Source organism: Aquila chrysaetos, chromosome 13, assembly GCF_900496995.4.
Source record: "Aquila chrysaetos chrysaetos chromosome 13, bAquChr1.4, whole genome shotgun sequence".
NCBI classification, from domain to species: domain Eukaryota; kingdom Metazoa; phylum Chordata; class Aves; order Accipitriformes; family Accipitridae; genus Aquila; species Aquila chrysaetos.
The window spans coordinates 32,830,987-32,853,930 of NC_044016.1; the positions used below are offsets into that span (position 1 = coordinate 32,830,987).

The 22,944-nt window shown below is 43.8% G+C and overlaps 1 protein-coding gene across 9 annotated transcripts; it reads right to left on the minus strand.

The window, feature by feature from the left end:
- Window positions 1-957: 957 nt before the first annotated feature.
- Window positions 958-22,872, minus strand: TAF5L (TATA-box binding protein associated factor 5 like). Of its 9 annotated transcripts, XM_030035219.2 has the most exons (6): window positions 22,629-22,872; window positions 21,941-22,220; window positions 17,487-17,631; window positions 12,479-12,583; window positions 8,864-9,633; window positions 958-2,919 (listed from the first exon to the last, which is right to left on the minus strand). In XM_030035219.2, exons 3-6 carry the CDS (start codon window positions 17,626-17,628, stop codon window positions 2,122-2,124), a joined length of 1,815 nt encoding a protein of 604 aa, XP_029891079.1. In that variant the 5' UTR covers window positions 17,629-17,631; window positions 21,941-22,220; window positions 22,629-22,872; the 3' UTR covers window positions 958-2,121. The 9 variants fall into 9 exon arrangements, with proteins under 9 accessions (XP_029891079.1, XP_029891080.1, XP_040984209.1 ...); XM_030035220.2 differs by lacking the exon at window positions 21,941-22,220; XM_041128275.1 differs by lacking the exon at window positions 21,941-22,220 and having other exon boundaries at window positions 8,864-9,493; window positions 22,629-22,645.
- Between the last annotated feature and the right edge of the window lie 72 nt (window positions 22,873-22,944).

Consider the following 22,944-nt stretch of genomic DNA (forward strand, 5'->3'; position numbering starts at 1 on the left):
TGCATAATCGAGCAAAACCACTCAAAACAACCATAGACATTACTGCAGGTTGAAGAATACAGTGCATTTAGTCTGCTAAGCTGTTATCAGCTCAGTAGGTCTGAAGGAGAAGGTCTCTCTAGAGACCTGCGTAGCACAAAGCATCAGCAATACAACCACCTCTTGTACTGTTTTTTTCAAAATACCTGATCCTGGTCTGGGATTGTTGAGCTGCTTCACACTTCTGATATCCAGCCATCAGATTAGCAGTGCCATTCAACTCCGAGCATACAGGAGGGTTTCTGGTGCTCGCAGAGCTAAGCCACAGCACACACCGTTACTAATTTCAGAAAGGTCAAACTCTTTTCTGATAAAAGGTTTTGGTTGTTTACCAACCTAAGTAGACAAAAAAAAACCCCAAACCAATTGCGAGCTGTCATCTAAACTCTTAAGATTGTTTGGATGTTCTCAAGAGAATTCTCTCATGAAAGTCCAGAAGCCCTGAGGGAAGCTGAAGGGAATTATTATTTAATATTGACAGCCTGTCTAGAAGACATTAGGACTGGGCCTCTGCTCGAAAGAGGCATTTTAGAACATGAAACCACCAAGTAAAGGTCATGCGGCACTACAGAATGAGGCCTTCTGGTGCACAGTGTCAACCTCAGGGGGTACCTAGATCCTCCACGTGCATTTCAGCTGACCTACAAAGCTGTGTCAATACCCTACTCCATGACCTGCCAAGTCAGCTCTGTGGAAAGCAAGTAGGGGACATCAAAACAGCATGCACCAAGTGAGCGAGACCACCAGATCCAGCCTCCCACTGCCAAGCGAGCTCTGGCTCAAGCAGTGCAGGAGACGCATGCTCCTGCCCTCTCCTACCCCTGCAAGCCAGAGCAAGTTTCCCAGAAAGGGACCAAACCATTTTTTTTTTTTTTTAAACTAAATGCTTTTAATAGAAAACAAAATACAAAATAACTCTTTCCAGAAAGCAGAAATATTTAATCTCTCCAAATGACAAACTAGAACGTGCTTTTTTTGCAGATCCTTGTTGTAAATGCTGATGATTTATCTCACAAAGCGTTCATGAAACTGATATTGCAACATTTTGAGAAAAATCCAACACTGGCAGAGCTGCCTTTGTGTACGCACAATAATTTAGTAATACTATTTTTTCCCATGTCACTTTGTGTTTGTCTCTCTCCCCCTTCCCCTCTCCCTAGACTGCCAACTTCCATTTACGGAAATATTTCTGTGAGGTGCAGTGGTGGACCGACATGCCCCGTTTCCATTAGGAGTCCAAACTTAGCCACTTCAGTTCTATAGTGCCCTCCCTCCAGACAAGGCAAGTTGTTTATTACCCTTAAAGCCACCGCTCTACCCCCACTGTCCTCCCATCCTCAAAACACAGTGCAACCAGATTCAGAAAGATTCCAAGATTCAGAAATGGAACATAAATACAAATATCACAGCTAGTACCAGGAACCAAACCCAAGTGACAATGCAGAGATGGGCCCCAACTGAGGTCAGATTTCCATCCCCTTACTAAAAAGAAAGATGGTATTTTCTACTTAGCTAGTCCAAAATATTCCAGAAGTGCTACAGGGAGCTGTAATATTTAGGACCACTATCACTGTAGAAAATACATAATGTTCTTTTAATAGAAGGGTCTTAAAATGCTGGTCCTCTGCAATAACAGGAAAACAAAAGCAAAACAAAACAAAAAACACTGGGCCAGTAGTTCTCCACACACTCAAGCCTCAGTTAACAGTAGGTAAGATGTGCCCATCAATCAACGCAGGATATTTAAGTGCAGGTCAGCAGCTTATCTGGTTGGCAGTTTCACTTGTCTGGACCAGGCTTTTGGTTTCCCCAAGCTACTGGATTTACTCCCCTTTTCCCCATCCCTACAAGTACAAGATTAGAATGTATATGTATTTTCATCACTCCTCCTTTTTTCCTTACTCCGTTCAACAGCACAGGCCTTTTTGTGGGCAAGACATTTTAAAGCATTTGCATCACTCTGAATGAACGTGCCTTTCAAGGGGGCAGAGGAAGAAAAGTGTTTCACAGTCAGTACTCTCAGCTTGCAATGGACTCTGGCGTTCAATACACCCACCCACTTCCCTAAGAAAAAAAAAAAAATTAAAGTTCCTGATTTTCTTGTGCAATTCCAGTCACTAGAAGAAGATTACAGGCCATAAACTGTACGCTCAGTACATTATTCATTTGTCCGGTATATACACCAACCAGTTCACTGGAAGACCCATCTGCAGGGGCGTTGCAGTAAGTGTTCCGAATGTCCCAGACCCGGACTGAATTGTCCATCGACGCTGAAGCAATTAAACTACTGTCGGGGCTAAAAGTAAGGCTGGTTATGTTGTCCGTGTGGCCCCTCAGTTCTTTGTAAAGAGTTCCTGATGCCAAGTCCCACAGCTTTAGCCGCTGGTCTTCACCTGCTGATGCCAGGTACTTACCATTGGGAGAAAACGCAAGAGCGAGTACGGGGCCACGGTGCCCGGTGAAAAGACGCACCGAGTTGCCTTGCTGAGTGCTCCACAAGCGCACAGTTTTGTCTGTGGAGCCCGTCGCTAAGTAGTTGGAATTGGGGTGGAACTTCACACAGTCTACATCCGCCAAATGGCCTGCATATATTCGCAGCGGGTACGTCCGATCAAATGACCAGAGCCTTGCAGTGCGATCGTGGGAACCACTGGCAAAGTACAGGCTGCAGGGGCTAATATCCAAATCCCAGACAGGATAGGCATGTCCTTGGTACAACACAGTGTTTGTAAAACTTCCGAGGTCCCAGTATCTGATGGACATGTCCTCAGAACAAGATAAGAGTCCTGAACTGTCTGAAAGGAACCTCGTGCTATACACGGGTCCACAGTGCCCTCTCAGGATCTTCATTTCTGTGCCTGCGCTGTCATCCTCTTCCTCCTGGTCAGGGAGGAGAAAAAGAAACAAGAAAGGAAAGCATGTTTATCTGTTCAACAAATACAGGAACCATCATGAGGAAAACAGGCGGGTGTTAATACAGAAGAAGTTATTTTAGACGTGGCACACTTTGTGCAACTCTGAGACACAAACATTGTTAGCACTTCTGCTATACCTAAGTTAACGCTGGAAGAGATGGCAAGATAAGGCTTTATATAAAGGTTTTATCTTCATTTTGGGTAGCTTCATGCTTACTCCAGAAGGCACCTTAACCTGGAACTGTACGCAAATAGGGGAAAAGCCCCAATATTTTATGACATTTTTCCACTTGCTAAAAACATATGCTTATTCCCTATCCACTCTCTGCTAAACTTTTGGCTAAGATGTTGAAACAGATCTTGGCATCTGCTCTTTTGGTGTGGTCATTATTGGAAGTGAATCTCACAGTAGAGAAAAAGAAACACAGATGTCTTAAACAAAAGGCAGGAGACGGGCAAGACAAAGCATATTTGACAAACTGTCTGCTGGACATTCTTTCTTAGCCCCACATGTGAACAGAAACACAGTAAGGCCATAATATCTTTCTCCATGCAAGCCCCATCAGGATGCTTTCACATCCTCTCACCCTTCAAGAACAGCAAACGTATGCAGCTTATTTAGGTCAAAGGATCTATTTTGGGGTAGGAGAAGATGAATAACCACAAAAATGATGGCACTGGAAACCTTTTTATCCTGTAATTCTCCAATTCAAGTAGCAGGGCAGATAGTCAACAAGTAAAGGCTTTTACATTTAAAGACTGTTCAGTGAGCTGTGCTAACGGAATCTCCCAATGGAGGGTGAGTCTCTGAAAGTCTATGCCAGTAGCACCTCTTGACACTCAAAGGCTACAGACTGCACAAGTTTCAACAAATCTCACCTTAAGAGAGCGTCCTTGCCTGACAACCTGGGGTCTCACTGACAGAGTACAAGATAACCACAGCTTGGGGTGCACCGGTGTAGTAGCTTGAGACCACCCTTCCTCAGGGCTGTCAGGCAGACACTCTTCCTCAATACTGAATCAGTAACACTCATCCACAGACAATCTCAGCACATCAGATTCAACACACACCCTTTTGCTTGTGAGCAGCCCCTTTAACTTTTATCATCACAAACTGGCCCGTTTCCTGCAGAAGGAACACTTCCTGCCCTGAGAGGAAACCCAGTTCCCCAGGGCTGCTGGACTGCTGAAAACTAGCAGAAGTCAGTGCATCGTGAGCAGCTCTCTTGGCTGACACGACATCTCCCATCCCTCTGACCTCAGGACCCACAGACGGTTTTGCTTCAGACTTAGCAGGAGTCCTGAAAGCCTTTCTCCTCCAGTGGTTTCAAATCTCACGTCAGAGGTGAGCAAACTCTGACTTAGCTAGCTCACTGCCTTTCTCTCTCTCAGCTGCGTGTTTAGTAGTAGGCAGCAAGCCGTGTTTAGCAATGCTAATTCTCTTCAGAGTAGTCAGTGCCCATGGGAGTTTTATGATGGGGCTGTGAGCCAACTTCATCTCTACGATGGAGGTGAGGCAGAGAGAAATTGCAGGCTCTAGCACAAAAAGCCCCATTCTTATTCAAATTGCTTTTTCTACCTCAGATAGAGCATTGCTTGCCGGAATCCACAGCATCTCTAGGCTATGTTACCACATTAAAGGAGAGAAGCTGATACCTGCAGCATTTTATACTATTTAATTATGACCATAAGATTCCTGACAAGTTACCAGTGGAAGCCCATTCAAGTTACCCACGTTGTACTATAGTTTCTGTGAATTCTGCAGGTCCAGATACTTAAATTTTATGCCTTCAAATTCAAGCAGGGCTACTTAGGCTGTCTGCAAGCACATACTCTTTCTCTCTTACAAGCACCTACTCTTTTCTTGTATTACAGTAGCAGCTTATTTGACAATGCCTTCTGCAGCATTCAAAACCACACTCCTGTATGGTCACAGGTAGCAAATCTTATCTTTGACTTCTGTTTGACACCCACTTAGCGTAACAACTGCACACTGCTATTATAGCTCACCAAAACCAGTATACCTATAATGCTTTCGAGTCACTAAATTTTTCCATTTCCCCCCCATCCAAGTTAGTCTGCTGACCAGATTAACAAAGCAGCTGGAAGTGCAGCCACTGTATTACTGCCTCGCAGAACCAAGCTTCATTTCTTTGGCAGATCAAGCACACTCTTCCTTGCATCCCACAGCTACTACCACGCAGGTGAGCATTTGCAGCAGCTACAGAAGGACTGCAACCTATGTTATAAACCAGCAGGAAGGCAGGGAATCCCTCTTCATAATATTTTTTCAGGATTCCAATTTCACACACTGAGTATGTTTCCTGGATACAATGTACCCCTGGGCACTACCCAGATATCCATTAGCTCCTTCTGAAGCGGTTGCTGCTGCAGGTTAACATGAACCAATTTGTATTTCCTTGGGATGGACAAGAAATTAAGTTATATATGCCTATTTTAATCAATAACCTACACACACACACACTAAAAGCTACCTTTTATTATTTGAGCTATCCATTTTGAAAAGAACTATGAAAACAGATTTTAAGTAATAGGATAGAACTGGAAAACCTACCAACAGTACTAAAATGGGCTGAAAAAAAAAATTTCTGCTTCAACAGTGAACAGGAAATTGTCCTGAGCAAATACAAGACTCCCCAAAATTATATTACTAAGAAACTGAAAAGAACAAAAATGTTGGCATGTTTTGTTACACAGGACACCTTCCAAATGATACACCTGTGGACAGACTGCCCAACTCTTCAGCTATTACTTAAATCAGTAATGGATTTTGCATGACAGTCATTTGGACGCAGAAAAAATTACTGATGATGAATTTAACCATGTGAGCAGCAAATGTTATCTAGCTGACAAAAATTATCTTGATCTTCCACCCAGCATAAGCCTCAAAGGAATGAGTGAGCTTCAAAAAGCAACAATAACCTCAAAAAACCAAAAGACACCCCCCCCTTTTTTTTTTTTCCCCTTCTAACTAGTAACAGGTTTCCCTGGGTGTTGTCATCTCTCTCATCCTGAAGTGCTCTTAAGATGTCAAAAGGCAGGATCTCTTACCTGCCTACAGTAGGGATGTCCTAGCAGGAAAAGATGAGGGAGTAAATACCACAGCTCTCTTTGCAGGACATTTCTTACTGCTCCTTCCAAAATTCCCTCCAATCTGCCATCCACCAAGATGTCAGCATCATGCCTGGTCATTACCACTTGAAGGACTACTGCCACTTAAAAGCAGAACCTTAGAAGCAAAGCTGAAAGACTCAAGTCTTAGTCTTCACAGAATTTAAAGGCTGCCACTCTTGCAGCTTGGAACAGAAAGCGTTACTTTCTGTCGTTGATTTATGTAGTATCAGTGATGAGCATGGCAAAATGGCAGAGACAAACAATACGTCCATTTGCGCAGCTGCAAAAATGCATTTTTATACTGGACCTTAAGTAAGAGAGACTATGAAATGGCAGTTGTGAGATGCTACTATGAAGAAAACAGAATTACTTTATCCCAAATTAGTAAGGCTCTCCTATTTCCAAGAAGCAAGACAACACTGGTGAAGTGCACTGGGGCATCACACTGATCAAAATTCACTAAAACTACACCTAGTGGATGATTTTGACCTTAGTGGCACAAAGGTTTTACATGAACTAGGAAAAAACATCGTTCTCTAATGCTTTTGCCAAGTCTCAACCTCATTTTTTATATACATATATACAAAAAGAGTTAATAAACCCAATAGCATAGTTTTAGTGCCACCTTGAACAAGATCCACTGAAACTAGCACAGTTTTAGACTTCTGTATCTTCATAAACAGGACCCACTTGCTTGCAGCAAATCAGAAACCAAGCTGAAGATTAATTATTTCAGGCACTACTATTTAAATACTGTATCCAAAGCTAATTACACAATACAGAAATCAACCAAAACAAACAAAATTTAGAAACCTTACAAAACCCAGCCAAGTTTAACATCCTCACAAGTTATTCTATAGAACTCACTGAAGTGATGTCAAAGCACATTCAGAATTTTTGTTCTCTGTCAAAGTTTTCATCAGATTTATCGCTGTGAATTGTTGCTGATCAGACTGCAGTGACAGTCTGAAGCACAGCCCCTGTTCACCCTGAGCTGCATTACTGATGACTGCAGCCTGGTCAGGGTGGTCTTGTCTGGTTTGCCTTAGTATCTGTGGCTTCCACTCCCATGGCACCCAAGCAGGTGCTGGTCTGTTCCCACCTGCAACCCCATGGCAGCCTGTGTATTTTCACTTAGGGCTCCCAGACACTGGAATTTATTTCCTTTGTAGTCAATAGGCTTTCATTTGCATTTGGGACCCATAACCAGCAGTGCACTCAGGCTGGTATCCTCCCTTAACTTTGAACTCCTGATCAGATCACTGTTTGTTTTGTCAGTGGTGGAAGTTATTCAGGGCAATGATGACTTTGATCTGTGCTGGTCTTTGACCAGTTTTTGGTTTTAGACCTGTGCACAAATACTGCAGGATACACAAAATATTAAATGGCCAACAAGGGCCATTTGTACTCAAGCTTCCATTGCTGTTTCATAATACACTTATAATATGCAAGTATGTGCCTACGTGCCAAAAAAAGCCAAAACACACTCCTGATAACCTGGCAGTATCTCACTTTTCTATAGTCTGGAGCCAAAGGAGGTGACCTGCTGATTTACCAGAGAAATTCTCCTCTGTTGTAGGTTATTGACATTTGGTTTCCATGACAGGCAATACATAGTCACATGTCCTATGAACTCTTGCAGCTTATAATGAAAACAAGTCAGTCCATAGCTCCATCTTGGGCTAGTCTGGCCCACTTACCTGCTCACTCTGCAGAAAGGGTTAACCTGGGAAGCAGTGAGCATGCCACTGTGCTATCTCACCTGGATGCCTGCCTCTAGTTCTCAAGCTGACTAACAAAGCGATCCCTAACCATAGATCTCTGCATACAGCAAGCTCTCTGCACTCTTCCAAAATAAACAGAACCCTGCCACTAGGTATTTTTTATAAGAAAAAGCAGTGGAAAAAACGATGTTTTTCCTGCTAAACACTCAACACAAGAACAAATGAGGCTCCCCCCCCCCGCCCCCTTCAAGAGGAGAGTGATTAAACAAAGAAAGAGTCACAAATTCTGATCTCTAACCAGATATAAGATGCTACGTGGGCAGCTGTGGTGAGAGAGAAGGAAGGGCGTGACTAGAAGGCAAAAGAGAGTAAACTAGAAGATGCTATCTAGCCTGGCATGTGAAGGCACACACATCCCTGTTCTTGTCTCCAGCACTCCAGAGTGGGAAGCCACTGAAGTTTCTACACCACAGATTCCTTAACAGAGACATTTTGCATAATTTTTCCATGCTAACTCTTCACCTCTGGTTAAGGTGATTCCTGAAATACAGTTTTGCACTTAGGCATCCCTCCTTCTTCCTGAGGCCTCAGACCAGCCTCCTTTGGCTCTCTCCTTACTTTGTCTTTATTTTCCCTCTTCCTGCATCTCTCCCCTTCTCTCCACCCTCTGACTGCTTGTTCTGAGCCACCTTCCTTCTAGTTTTCATTCATCACAGTGTGTTTTTACTGCCTGCATCTCCTCATTTCATCTTCCCACCCATAAGAAGACTCCACGCTCCTCAGGGAAGGGAGCCTTCTCTAGTCACCCATCCTTACTGGGCTGCCTGTGTAGTGCCGTCTGTTCAAGGACAGCTGGAGGAGGGAGATCAGCACCTAGGACTAACAAACTATGACCCGAGCACAAACTCACTGCAGCATTTACAGCCACTGCAGGAAAGAACAAGGATCAGAGTAGGCTATAAAATTTGTGCGTCAAGGCAGACAGGTTGTGGAACAGCCTTACAGTCCCCTAAGACGTTACTAGATACTCCACAATGCATGCCCAAATACCTTGGCAGAAAGGGTAGGGGGGGGGGGGGAAATGGGTATCCAGACCTCCTCATCCAGGATGTCACAAGCCAGACGGATGCGGGACACATCAACGAGGTGGGGCTCAGATTTTAACTTCCTGGAACGCAGGCTCCACAGCTTCACACACGAATTATCGAACCCAGCAGCAAGCAGCTTGCTATTTGGTGAAATCTCTGCAGTGTTCAGCAACTGCTCCGTGTTATAGAAGGCATAGAAACAGATGGTTGTTAAGGAAGGGGGCCCGTCCTTGACACGTTTAATGCTGTCCTGCAGTAAATCCAGTGCCGCCTCATTCTGCAGAATGGAAGCCGGCACGTCGCTGGGTTCCAGGCCGTTGCTCTCGTTGCGTGAGGAGCTCCCACCGGCATAGAGCTGGTAGTCAGTCCTCTTGGCGGGCTGCACATCCAGGTGAATGTGCAAGGTCAGGACTTTGCACAGGGCGTTGTTGTTGTCACTTTGGAGGTAGCGAAGAAGGTAGTTGTAGCTGTCCTCTTGAAGGCGGATGACGTACTTGTTGTCCAGAAAAGCCCGGAGCTTCAAGTTGGACAGGATATCTTGAATAGTCATGGTAGTCTGCAACTGCTCAATGATATCCTTCTGGCTGGCATTCTGCAAGAACATGCCATGGAAGCGGCTGTAAAAACTGTCCACTGTGCTTTTTAGGCCATTCTGGACCATGTTCAGATGGAGGTAGACAAAAAGGGGATACAGAAGAGGCATCACTTCATGGCTGTGCTGAGAATCTGAATCTATATGAAAAACAGCAACAAACTTTGAATGATTTCTCAATCCACTTTCTACTGGGAATAAAACAGAGCAAGGACAATTACTGCAAAAAGCCTTGACAGTGGCATCAGAGAGCAAGCAAGAGGAGACTTTTGTTGGCGCACCTAAGTGAACCTCTTCTGTCACCTAAAGGGGATACACAGTACCTATTAGAGATCTGAACAGAGATTTTCAAGTCAGTGAGGTACCTCGTCAGAACAAAATGCAGAGATTTCAAAACTCTTTTTTAGGTGTGGGTCAGCTTTAAAATACCACCTCATAAAATACATGACAGCTGAATTTTTCCCCTGTTTATTTAAGGAGAAAAACTATGCCCTCTGCTTATTGTAATAAATGGACTTCAAAATTTACTCATTATATTTAAAATAGTATTTAACATGTTTAAGTCAAAATTATTTACCTAGCTTGTGTGGGCCTGAACTTTGGTGGCTTTTTTTTCCTCTCAGCTTCAATAAAACTTGCATGTGATGCTTTGGATGAAACTGATTTGTCTCCAGGGGAAAGGAAGCTGCAGCTTCCAAATGTACTGCAATATGCTGTGCTCTTGTGTTATTTCTGTGCCTGCTCATGTGCATGCTTTCTCTCTCTCCCCCGCTCTCTCTGCCAAGGCAAATCCCAGCAGTAACTCCTAGTACACAGTGTAACGAACTCCTGATTAGGCTGTGCTGTACCTTGCAGAGACTAATCTGTGCCACAGCTCCACCCCTCCTTCACCACCTTCTTGGGGCTGTTTCCCTCCCACGTTCAGCCGGTTGCAGGGAGCTGGAAGGAGCAGAGCCCTGCCGCAGAACACCATGGCAACATACAGGGCCGCATCAACGAGCTACCAGAGGACCAAATGGTCCAGATTACTGGAACAAAATAGGCATTGCTGATCCTCAAACATCATTGCTTCTTTTCAGCTTGTTCTTTCCTCCTGCCACTCACTAATCCATATTCTTTTTTTCCCCTTCCCATTAGGTTATTTTTCCTCTCCTGTTGAGCACCCTTCAGACTCTCTCTGGTTCATACTGTGCCTCTTCCATTTCTACATGAGTAACTAGAATGTGTGTGGTGTGCAGTGTATGCATACGTATTTGCATACTTAGGCATCATTCTCCCTTCTGTCCCACTGAAGCTGGGCCAAAGCCAGTGAAACCAGTGGTCTGTATGTAGTAAAAGCTCTAAGCAGCCAGCAGCCGCTCTTTTCTCTGCAGGTGCTCTAGTCCAGAAATGCAACAAGGGGAAGGACCTCACTCTGCAGTGGGGGAAAAAGGGAAGAGATAGGAAGTTGTCAGAAACAGGAACAAAGAAAACGTTCCCCAGGAACATACGCAGAGAGGTTACAGAAGCTGGGTCTGTCTAGCCTGGAGAAGAATAAGGGGATATCCAATTGCTGCCTTCAGTATCCAGTGGGACATTATGGAGGAAAAGGAGCTAGCCTCTTCTCTGAGGTGCTCAAAGGACAACAGGCAAGCTGCTGCAAGGGAAATTCTCACCAAATCGCTCAGGCCTGGAGCCGGGGCCCAGAGGTGCCAAGCAATCACCACACTTTTTGATTTTCAAAACCTGGCTGGACAAGGCCCCGAGCAACCTGATCGAACTCCGATCTTGCCCTGCTTTCAGCAGCTGGTTGAACTAGAGACCTCTAGAGCAATTCCTAAATTATTCAGTGGTCCTAGTCCCCTGCCCAGACCTCAGTGTCCCTGGAGGCAGGCATCACAGAAATGGGAATTGTCCTGCTGTGCCTTGTGGCTGGCTGGCAAGTTACTCCCTTGCAGAAACAGAAGCAGTTCATGTGTGTAAAAAATCAAAACTGAGCAAAAGGGAAAAAAAAAAAAAAAAAAAAAATGAAAACAGTCGACCTCAACACCAAAACCACACCTAGCACTTCCCCAAGCAGTATTTAAGCCACTGAACAGAACAATGGTACTTCTCAAAAATCTATCAAACAATAAGGATTTACCTCCAATATTAAAGTGCAACGGTGTTGAACTGCTCTAGACAGCAAGTCTTAGACTTCATTGTTTTCTGCCTCTGCTTGCCTCCCTCCCTTTTCTTTCAACAACTATCAGGAATATTAATCCCAGTGTTATGCACACTGGGATCAAATCCCTACACTGGACAAATGTAGATGTGCCCAAAGGTGGGAGGAGTGGCAACCTCACTTTCCCTGGTACTGTTCTCTAAAAATCCTATCTGCTTTCTTCTTCCTACATTTGGGACTCATGGAATAAGGACATTCCCAGGAGTACCTTTTTTTTAATTATTAAAAAGTCATTAAAAAAAAAGAAAAATCATTATAGTCTTTTGCATCACACTACAGAATGAGAATTTTAACTTTGCCATATACCTCCAGTCTCAAAGCCAGTACAGAAAAATTTAAGGGAACAAATTCTCCCTTAAAAAGCCAGACTATCATAAAAATAAGCCAATTATGAATAAAATTAAAACCCCTAAACTAGGAGACAGCAGAGAACTACACTCATTTCTAAGTTACCTGCCTTTCACATAAAACACTAATCTTCCTTCTTGTCCTATATATGTATGCTGTTGTCTAGAAGATATACAAAGGTCAAATGCTTGAACAAGAAAGGCCAAACAGTCAGGTATCTACAAAAACCAAAGGTACTCAGCACTTGGACAACAACAAAAAAAAAAAAAAGAAAAATTAAGTATTTCTAATTGTAGTAACAGAAATCTCAAAACTAGAAATCAAAAGATTATTAGAGACATGATTTTAAATTTTATTATGTTGCCTTTTACTCATTGAAATGACAAAAAAAAAATAATCAGCTACTTTCCTCTTCCTTGCTTCCTGATATTTACCTGTGAGAAAATTGCGTAATCGTCCAAATTGTACTTCATATTGCTGTGGCTCCGCCAGGCAGGGAGCTGCAGACACAACGTTGGCGCAACCAGATTCAGATTGGACTGTGAAATAAAATAAGTAAAAATTAAATAGGGATATAAGGAGTTTTGCATGTGTCTGGAAACAAAGCTTCTCATAAAATCCAAGGTAATGCAGCCACCAAGATGACATTTCATCTTTCAAACCATCCAGGGATGACATAGTCCAAAGCATCTAAACATGGCAATAACAACCTAGACAGATCATGAATGAGAAAGTATACTGAAAGCTTAAAAAAACCCCACCCTAAAAATCTCAGCAACTCACCTGCTCCCCCCAGAATACATTTTTAATTTCAGAAACAACCTTAATTTCCCAAGAAATTCAGAGTAACACCGTCACAAGTCCCTTAACAGTTTTATGAGATACTCAGTGGTTTTACTACTTTGCACTCAGAAAAGATGCAGAAAGCAACCTACAACTTTCTCCAAAACAAAGTTTCTTTTTCAGGGGGACCCACCAACTATCATGGACAGAAGGCCTGCAGTGACACTACCTCAGTCTCAAATTCCTTGTCCCAGTCATTACCATTTACAACAAATGATAATCATTAGCATTTACTAGTCTCCCGGAGGTGGTGGTGAAAACACACTGCATCTCTAAGCAAGCACTTTTTAAATCAAAACATCTCCTCCTCCTCCCTGAGGATTTTAGGTTAAAGGGCAGCTGGTATCTGACCAAAAACCCAGTTGTAATGGTCTCCTGAGGTGGTGTTAAACTGATTTTCAGAACCAGCATCAACTCTGGTAAAAGTGGCTCTGAACTATTTAGAAAGGGAATTGGCTTTTCTTTCTCTGGCACCAAACCTTTGCCCTTCTGTTAACCTCTCAGAATCCGACAGGGGACTCTGTGCAAGTTTACAGACACCCACCAACATACCCTAAGCATATACAAGTACCAGTGATTAGAAATACAAGTTACAAAATTATAACTAATATGTTTATTTGTCTGCTCTTCTAAGAAGAGCACTAAAGGGCAAGGAGTTTCACTGTTTTCCTTTCCTGATTTTTTTTCAATTCGTAACCATTTTCCCCTCCACAAAACCTGTTTTCATTACTCTCACTTTCAACTCCTTCAACTTCTTTCCGTCTCCCCTGCCCCCCACCGCCTTCCATCCTCTCTCTTTGCCTTCCTACTCCCGATTCATTGCTTTTTGTTCCAACATTTGGCTCGCACACAGAGGCACAACTCTGACAGCCCTGGAAATCTATAAACATCATCATCAAATGTTCACATGCTAAAGGGAGATAGGCCAGCCTCCAGCTCATCTCAATGCTTCTAATTAGAAAGAGATCAGCACATGGTGTACAGGCAGCCTGTCGCTATTCTTGCTCTCTCTCCCTGGTAAGACACAGGTCTATCTGCCTGGAGCTTACAGAAATACAGAAGGTATGTTTACCAACTCTCCAGGGCAAGCTGAATTCAGCTTTGGAAACTGAGAGCTGGGCTGTGCTTATTATCCCCGCATGGGAAAAAACAGATTCCAGCACCAATGCCATATCTTCTCTCAAATCAGTTTAGAAATAAACAAATATAACCTCTTGAAAGGTACAGATACACTGCACTTCCTACAGCCTGGCTGCTTGAGAAACTCAAAACTGGCTCACATACTGGTATTACTTAACAACTGAAGTAAAAACTCTGCTATTTGGACTTAAAATTTAATATAATCAATATTCAGCATGAGAAAGTAAACTGCATGCACACACCTGTAGTAACTGAACAATGCTTAGTGACAGTTTTCAATGTCACCCATACTCCTTTATTGTAAAAGCAAAGAAAAACAGAAACATGAGAGCCTGTCTTTTACGCTGTCACAGGGTTACATACAAGGGTCAACTCTTCACAGCGTTCTCGTGGCCTCATTTCAGCAGGAATGGGAATGACTTTCCACCTTGCTCATGCCAGGCAAGCACGACTTACTATCCTTAGCTTTATGAAGTGGTCCGTCCATGCCACCTATTCAACTTTCTCTGCATAAGCAACTTAATTCCAAAATTAAGACGTACGTCATGCTTCAGAAAGAGGATCATCATCTTTGGCTACCTATCCTAGAACAGTCTGGCTGGGCAATCATTATGCCCTACTCTTTCAGTCATGATGCTAGAGCTCGTCCCCATCATATGTTAAACAAAACAAACCCTACATACCAGACAGTTATAACACGTTCAAATTCTAATTCTTTTCCTTCCCAAAACTTCACACCAACCAGAACTGCAAAAAGGATCAAGAGCTCAACTGATTCCAAAACAAGAGTAAAATTTTCAGGCATATTTTTCTCCTGGTGGAAATAAAACAGCGGCCATATCCTTTTCATACATTAATAAATATACCATAGTTTCTTTTCCACCTTCCCCAGTGGTCATAAGAACATCTATTGGAAACGTCTGCTCCTTGACGTCACTTCCAGTAATTGCAGCCAGCTATGCAACCTGATAGCAAATTCAAAGGAACTCACTCCTAACTCAGGGATATGGACAGTACCCTCCTGGTCTTGTGTGTTGGCTACGAGCAGCATTTCTTCCAGCTAACAAATGCAGGGCTACTGTAAATGCTGTTTAACAGCAACTGATTCCTCTTTTACGTGAGTGTACGATTTACATATGATTTTACATTATTTCAGATAGTCCTATGTGTCAGTAGTATACTATGGACAATATTAGAGCAACCTGTTCCTTAGTCACTCATTCTGTCCTCAAATATTCTTCTAGTTGTCTACAGAAATACAGGGTAGTCACGAGGAAGCTCTGTGCCGCATTGTACTGCAGATACAATCAGACAGGTTGTAAGGTAATCTCATCTGGGCTCCCTTTCCCTCGAAAGCTTGGACCAGATGATCTTTCAAGGTCCTTTCCAACCTGGGCTGTTCTATGATTCTGTGAAAAGAGCGCTGTACGGGTATAGCAAGTATTTGAAGCAATGGAGAAAGGCTGAACTGAAGAGACTCTGGACGAAGACAAAAAGAAATGCTGAGGTAAAACTGAGAAACAAAACTACTTAAAACCAAAAACAGAGGACACTTTTCACTGTGAAAGAAGAAATCACAGAATTGAAGACAGAAGTAAGCAACTCTTCCATTTATACAGGCTGGTTAATTTAGAAGTCAAACAAAATAGAAGAGCTGAACAGAAAAAGCAAGGTGAATTTTGTTAAGGAATGAGCAAAAACATCTTCAGCAAAAAATATTTGATCGCTTTCCTCGAAATAAAAGCAATTAAGGGTTTAGAATCTGGTCAGTTTTTATTCAGTTTGCAAAACTAAGATGACTGCAGCAGAAAGTATTTTCAGCCTCTGTTGTCAGAATAAGTTCAAGCCGGGTTTTTCTTTTTTGACTGTCATTCATGGAACTGCAGCATACTCACTGACAGCTTACTACAAGCATGTTTGACAAGAAGTAGTAAGCAGCTGAATACATAAGAGCAGACCATTTTCAGTTCTAATGAAAATTTATGACTAAGTTCTCAATTACTAGCCACAAAACCCTCACACTGGCAAGAGCATACAGACTAATAAAAAATTTAGTAATAACATTTGGTGGAAGATTAGTAAAAAGACAAGACCCAATCACACACTTATTCACACACTTTACTGAAACATTTTTTTCTGCACGATGCCATATGTGAATGCAAAGGCTCGCAATCCAATTCATCTCTCTTACTTCAGATACTCTTGTGTCCTCCTGGTATGGACTGATCCCAAGTTCTAATCCCATTTCAACACTGGCCTTTCTACCCACCTCTCCCATAAGATCTCCCATCAAAAACAATTCAGCATTTTACTTTGGTTTAATACCTTCCCCGTCTCCCCCAGTATTATTTCAGGGAGTTGCAACAAACTTCCGATAGTTGCTCTGAAAACAGCAAGGAAACGAAAAGCACTAAGATGCAAGTCACTTCTAATAATGAAATATTACCCAATTTCCTTCAGGCCCCTGAAAGAGTTAGCCTGGACAGTTAACCACAAGTAACTCATCTTTGGATTATAACTATGGCAAAATACTCTAGAGGTGGGAAGAGCTATTTTGGCATCCAATCGTATCAACCTACGAGCAGAGGAGTTATACCGCAACTAATGTTCTGTCAAATCAAGTTGTATCACAAGTAAATAAGGTCTCCACCACTCTTAGCCTGGGATACTGTCACAATCTAAGCAGTTTCTTTTAACAGAAAACATTTCCTCCTTTCATTTTCACCCAAAGGTGATCCCAAGATTTTCTATTACTTTTACAAGTAAATTGAATCTTTGTAACCTCCACATGGCTCGCATCCTTTCAATATTTGTACATGCTCAAGCAGCAGCGTAGTTTTTGTAACAAAAATAATTACAATGAAGACTGTCACATACAGGATTTGAAAAGCAGGTAGTGTAACAGGATTCAGAAGCCTTTAAGGAAGAGGTGAAAGGACATGCAGGGAAATAACTGTCTCATCCACTGAAGGGTTTGTTCCCCCCCCCCCCGCAAGTGACAGAGCGGAGCTTTCACAACTAGAAAGCTGACTAGGCCAGTGAAAGAAACAGCCTGTATCACTTCTATTTCACATGATACAGCTCTCCTGGAGTACAAAGGTACAACAGATTTTCCTGCTTCTTAATTCCTCATCTAGGTTCTTCTCACCTCCGTCCCAAAGCATCACTACTCACCAGACTTCATGTTCTTTGGGATACAACATATACATTTTCCACTACCCTGACCTGATATTTCAGCCTGCTGTTTCACTGACCATGAATCTCACCTTGTTACAATTTCATCCACATTTTCATTCTTCAAAAGTTCCTAACTCACTCCAACTTCACACTGGAAAATTTCTTTATTTCAAAAGGAGAGCTGTCCGTATGTGCTGACAAATTCACATAGTTACCAATATACATGCTCACACTTGTCACAGCTCTGCCAAGAAGCATGCATGGAAAATAGGATAGGATTACCTGTGAGATTAGCTGCCATCTCTTCAGCAGTCTGACACAGCCTCAGCCCTTGTTTTAGGGGACCTTCCGAGTCCACGTACTGACGGCGCTTGAGGTAGCAGGACACTGCCATCTGAATCTGTTCTGTGCGTACGCGTTTCATGACCTCAAAAGAAAAGAAAGAGATGATGAGGCTCTTACTGTGTAGGTATACGCCAAGATCAATGTACACCATAGCTGTATTAAAATTGATGGAAGACAAATGGCTCAGTATTTTCATTGCTGAAGTCAAACAACTTCATTACTGAAATACAAAAGCAACAGAGAGCATTTGCCTCTCGGTATTAAGGCATAACTAAACACGTTGAATCAGATCCCTGAAGATATTTCACTGCCTAATTCTACTAATTTCACCAAGGAATCAAAAATACTTTTCTGGATTCTGGGCTAAAACTGCAGTGGTGAGCTGAAGCATTTGTTTTTGTTAAAAATAACTCATAAAAAGGGAACATTTCTCCTTCTTGCTTTTACAATAGCAGTTGGGTATTCTTCAGTCATTTTCTGATTCCTCTGCTTGACCAACCAATAAAACAATTCCAGAAGAGTCAAGGGAATGAGAAAATAATATACAAAGAAGGAAATTTCAGAATCATAATGCTTTAAATAGTACACCTATTTTGGGAGTCCAAGAAGCAATAGTTTATCACCTAAACTTAAAAGTTTAAAGCCAGACTTCTGGCACTTCAGTCAGGTAAGTCTCCAGAAAAAAAAAAAAACCAAACAAACAGGGAAATTAAAACAAAAGCAGAGTCTTCTGCCTTTTTCACCTGCCCTCATCCATCTAGACTTCCCTCCTACAAAAAGTAAAAAAAAAAAAAAAAAAAAAAAAGCTTTGAAGTTTCCTTTATATAAATTTTGAAATCCATCCTCACAAACACCACTTGGTAGTATCTCAAAACCAAAAAGAGCCCAATGCTAGCTTTTAGACTCTGGCTTGTAATAAAAGAATCTCAGTAAGATGAATGCAATAGCTCTCTTGCTATTTGATTAGTCCCTGACTGCCACCAATCCTTCGCAATACCCATCGATTTTACACAGAAGTTAGATAACCTAAAAGGCTTTAAATAAAGCAGAACTAAGCGACAGTTTTCTTCTAGCAGATTAACAGGTAAAGCCTGCCTCAGGATAGTTCTACACCTCACAGCCCCGCTATCAATGACCCGCATAAGTTTTACAAATGCACATGCTTTCCGGTTTGAGCAGCTAAATGTAACGAAACACAGCTTCTCAGAGAGACAGACAAGGATGCCCTTCCCCCCCTTGTAAGAACCGTATTTCTAACAAACTGACAGCTTTAAAAACATGATCATAAATGAGCCTTTTCTAATAGCCATGCACACTTCAGTGCTTATCCCAGTTGTTAGAACAATAAGCCCTCTGTGAAGTTCCAAGCGGATGGGGATGCAAGGTTTCAGCAAAAGTTACTTTAAACAGATACGTGGAATTGCAAACCCATATGCTTTGGTGAAAACCTTAAAAAGACTTCCATTTGTTCTCACAGGTGAAGTAACTGTTGAGGGTGGGGAAGGGGCATCAACAGGTGTGGAGTTTTCACAGCATTTCCAGACAGACCTATTAAAATTGTGAGTTTCAACCACAACTTTCCCACTCCAAAAGCAAACTTCCTTTTCATCTTCCTTGCAATTAAAGAAATTATATCTGAAATGTACACGGTCTCAAATAGAACACTTATTCTGTTGCACAAAAGTGTAGGAAAGACAGAATTCTAATGAAGACCATGAAGAAGGGTGGGCACAGAGATGGACCAGCATCTTGGCACCCTCCCAAAAAAACACCCTTAACCAAGCTTTGCAATGTATTACATTTACCATGCTGCGTTTCAGCTAGCAGCATGGACTCACATACAAGTGACTTGCCCAGGTCCACACTAACACCTCTGCATCCAGTCTGCCATACAGCTTCGGTTTGGCTAGCAACTTAATTATATTTGAGATGCTCTCATAGATGCTTATTTCAGGTCTAGAAACCACTTTGGAGATTCTGCATCTAGACTGTTTATTTAGGTTATAATCCAAAAGAAACTCACTCCCAAAACGGCATGCAACAGATTCAACTAAATGTTTCTGAAGCGGTTTAGCCAGTCAGAACTGTGCAAATCAGCCTCAGGTCTGTGGTTCAATTGCAAAGAGAGAGCATCCAGAAATATCCTTGCCCATACTTTTTTTGCTTCAGTTACAGGATCAATCTGCACTAGGTGAGATTTGGTGAGAAAACCCTTATTCTTTATGGCAGAGCATTCATGTACAGATAATTCCTCATAAACTCATAATGGATCGGAGAAACTGAAAACTGGTGTGTGAAAGACGCAGAATTCCAGAGGACCCTTTGAAATAACACTGACAAACAAGAGGAGTACCAAGATCAGCCTTTTCAAGCTGCTAAACAAGCAGATGACCAATAGAGAAAATGGTAAATTTTAAATGATAGGCAAAAAAAGCAGTAGGTTACCCAGTAATCTCAAATTCTAACATCAGGATCAGACATTTTAGCAGCAATAGAGAAGGACCTGGGAAAGGAGCAGTTGCTGGCAGCTGATCCAAATCCGAGCTTTTTCAGAGCTCTAGGGTAATAGGGAAGCCCCAGTTTCTTCAGCCAAGATTAGCAAGGTAGCGTTTGCAGCTGCTTTATGCAATCTGTACAGTTTCTTGCTCCCTTTGCATACTCCTCCCAGCAGTCACAGTAGTGGTTGTTACCAGCAGTATCTCAAGGAGATCTCTTTCCCTATTCCCAGGTGACAGGAACTACCTTACAGGAAACGCATCTTCACGAAGAAACACCCATGGGCATCAGACACACTATCACCCCTACTTTCATTTCAGATCTTTGTTTCTTTGTTCACTTTGCCTTTATACTTCACCCTTAGCATTACAAAGAGCAATGTCACAGGAGCAGGCAAAGCGCTCATGAAAAGTACAAGAGCAAAACCAACGTTCCTACAAATATTCTTTATCAAGCCCTCAAAATTAGACTACATCATAAAATAAACATAGGGATGGCCTGCCAAAATACCTTTAACTGGGTTCACGCTGAGCCAGTGCACAACAGGTCAATGATGCAGAATTTAAAGGCAAAAAAGGACAAGCCTGCCAGTTTAACCTCCAATCATTTTTAAGACTCTAGCTCCCATCGCTAAACATAATCTTCAAAATATGAAACAAACTGAAGGCATATAGCAATCCCCGTCCATGCCTGCAGAAAGCTTGAAACAATCATTTGGAAGTCCCAGCTGTCTCATTCTTCTCAAACAGCCAGAGAGAACAATAAATACTAATGCCATTAACTATTTTTACTGATAAGCAAAACACGTAAGGAAAGAGAGAAGAAAGATCACATCGGGAGTCTGCACAGCTACTATGCAGCCTCTTCTGAAGTGTCACAAATTGGAGCACAAAATTAATAAAAAAAAGAATATTAATTTTTTTTTTGAGGAACCAAAACTACTGAAGAAACCCGATGCTGATCATACAAAACACATCACAAGTTCCTCTTTCGTAGAAAAGTTGGAAATTAGCTGTGTACTAAGCACTGGACCCAGGAGATTAATTTCCTGCCTATGCTACATCTCACGTACAGGTTTAGGCAGATTCCACAGCCTTGAAATTTTACCAGTACAGACATAAGGAAAACAGCTTGAAAACTAGCACTGGAAACGCTGCTTTTAAATTACTCTGCATTCCCATCCTGATGCTGGGACGGCAGCCTCTTCCTTCCAACAGACTGAGGGAAGACCTGCGAGCATCAGAAAAGAACCAAGGACAAGCAATCCTTAAAAAAACCCAAAAAGCAGTAAAACATCCCACAAAAGCACATTTTAAATATTCTCTACTGAGAACTGTGTCTCAGGCCTCCAGTGTGGACAGAGAAGTACCATCTTTTAATCCCTTATCGCTACAACTGAAATTTGGAGCCTACCAACAATACCAAATCACCCAATTTTCAATTTTGTGACATTCACTTAACTTCATATTTACAAAATTTCAGAGTAAACAAGGATAAACAGACACGAAGATAACTGTGAACCTAGAGCCAAGGGACTTCATACACGCAGTGGCTGCAATTCAGAAAAACAGGCAAGTAAACACGACAAGTCGACAGGGAGACGCGGCGTGGTGGTGGTGGTGGTGCAAAATCAGAAAAGTGCCGCAGATCGCAGGAACTACGGAGAAGGCTTTTGCCTGGGCAGTGGCGTTCACGGGAAGAGGCAGAGGAGAAACAGCTGTGATTTTAGAAGAGCCTGCATCCATTTGCATTGGACCTACATTTGGCTCACCGTTCACAGATTTAAGTTTTGCCAATTCCACAATGGTTTGGTTCTTTTTCCCGTTCCCCCCCCCCCCCCCCCAAAAGACAGAGCCAAACAGCGCGCTTCGCCCCTTCGATCTCCTCTGCGCTACCTGGGCAGGACACGCTTTCCTCCTGCCCGCGACACACCACCTTACGGCTTCAGCCTCCACCGCCGATGCCTTCCTCCTCCTCCTCCTCGGAGCAGAGCTGCCGGACCAAGCGCCGCTCGCCTTTAGGCCCCAGGGACAGTAAACCCGGGCTAACGCCAAGAGCCCTACCGAGCCCCGAGCCCGTCCCAAACGCGTCCCGGGCTGCTGCCGCCCGGGCAGCGCCGGCCAGTGGGAAAACCGAGGGCGCACGCTGAAGGGACGCGAAAGTGAAAGTCTTCCCCTATCAGGATTAAAAATAAAAAAAAAGGGAAGAGAAACGCCGCGATAAGGAGCAGCTAATTAAACCCACGCGCTTTTCAAGGGGGAAAAAAAAAATAATACTAATGAGGAAAGCCCACCCCGCGACCCACGGGCGCAGGGCAGGCGCCCGGCCCTGTCCTCCCCCGGGGCTCACCCCGTGCCCGAGGCCCACCCCACCCCGCCCCGGGGCCCGCCGGCCTCCCGGGAGCCGCCCGCCGCGCCGCGCCGGACCGGGCCGCGGCGGGCCGGGCCGGGCCGGGCCTGCGGGCCTCCGCCACGAGGCGGCCCGGCGGGACGACCGGGGCCCGCCCCGCCCTCCCCGCGCTCCCTCACGCCGGCCCCGTGCGGGCCTCGGCCCCGCGGCCCCGCGCCGCTCCCCGCCACTCACTGAGCATCGCAGGCGGCGGCGGCGGCGGCGGGAGGAGGCGGGGGCCGGCGGGGCCGGGGCGGGGGAGCCGGGGGCGCTGTCACTGCGCCCAGCGGCACCAGGCGCTGCCGGCGGGCTCGCCGCCGCTGCCGCCTCCCCTGGGTGCCGGTAGTGGTGGTGGTGGCGCTGGCGCGGCCGGTGCTGCCCGGGGGCCGGCGGCGGCGGCGGCGGCTGGCGGCGGCCGCTCCATGGCCGGCTGACACACGCCGCGACGGGCGGGCGGGCGGGCGGAGGGTGGGGTACGGGGCGGGGGGGGGAGGAAGCGGGGCTGGGGCCG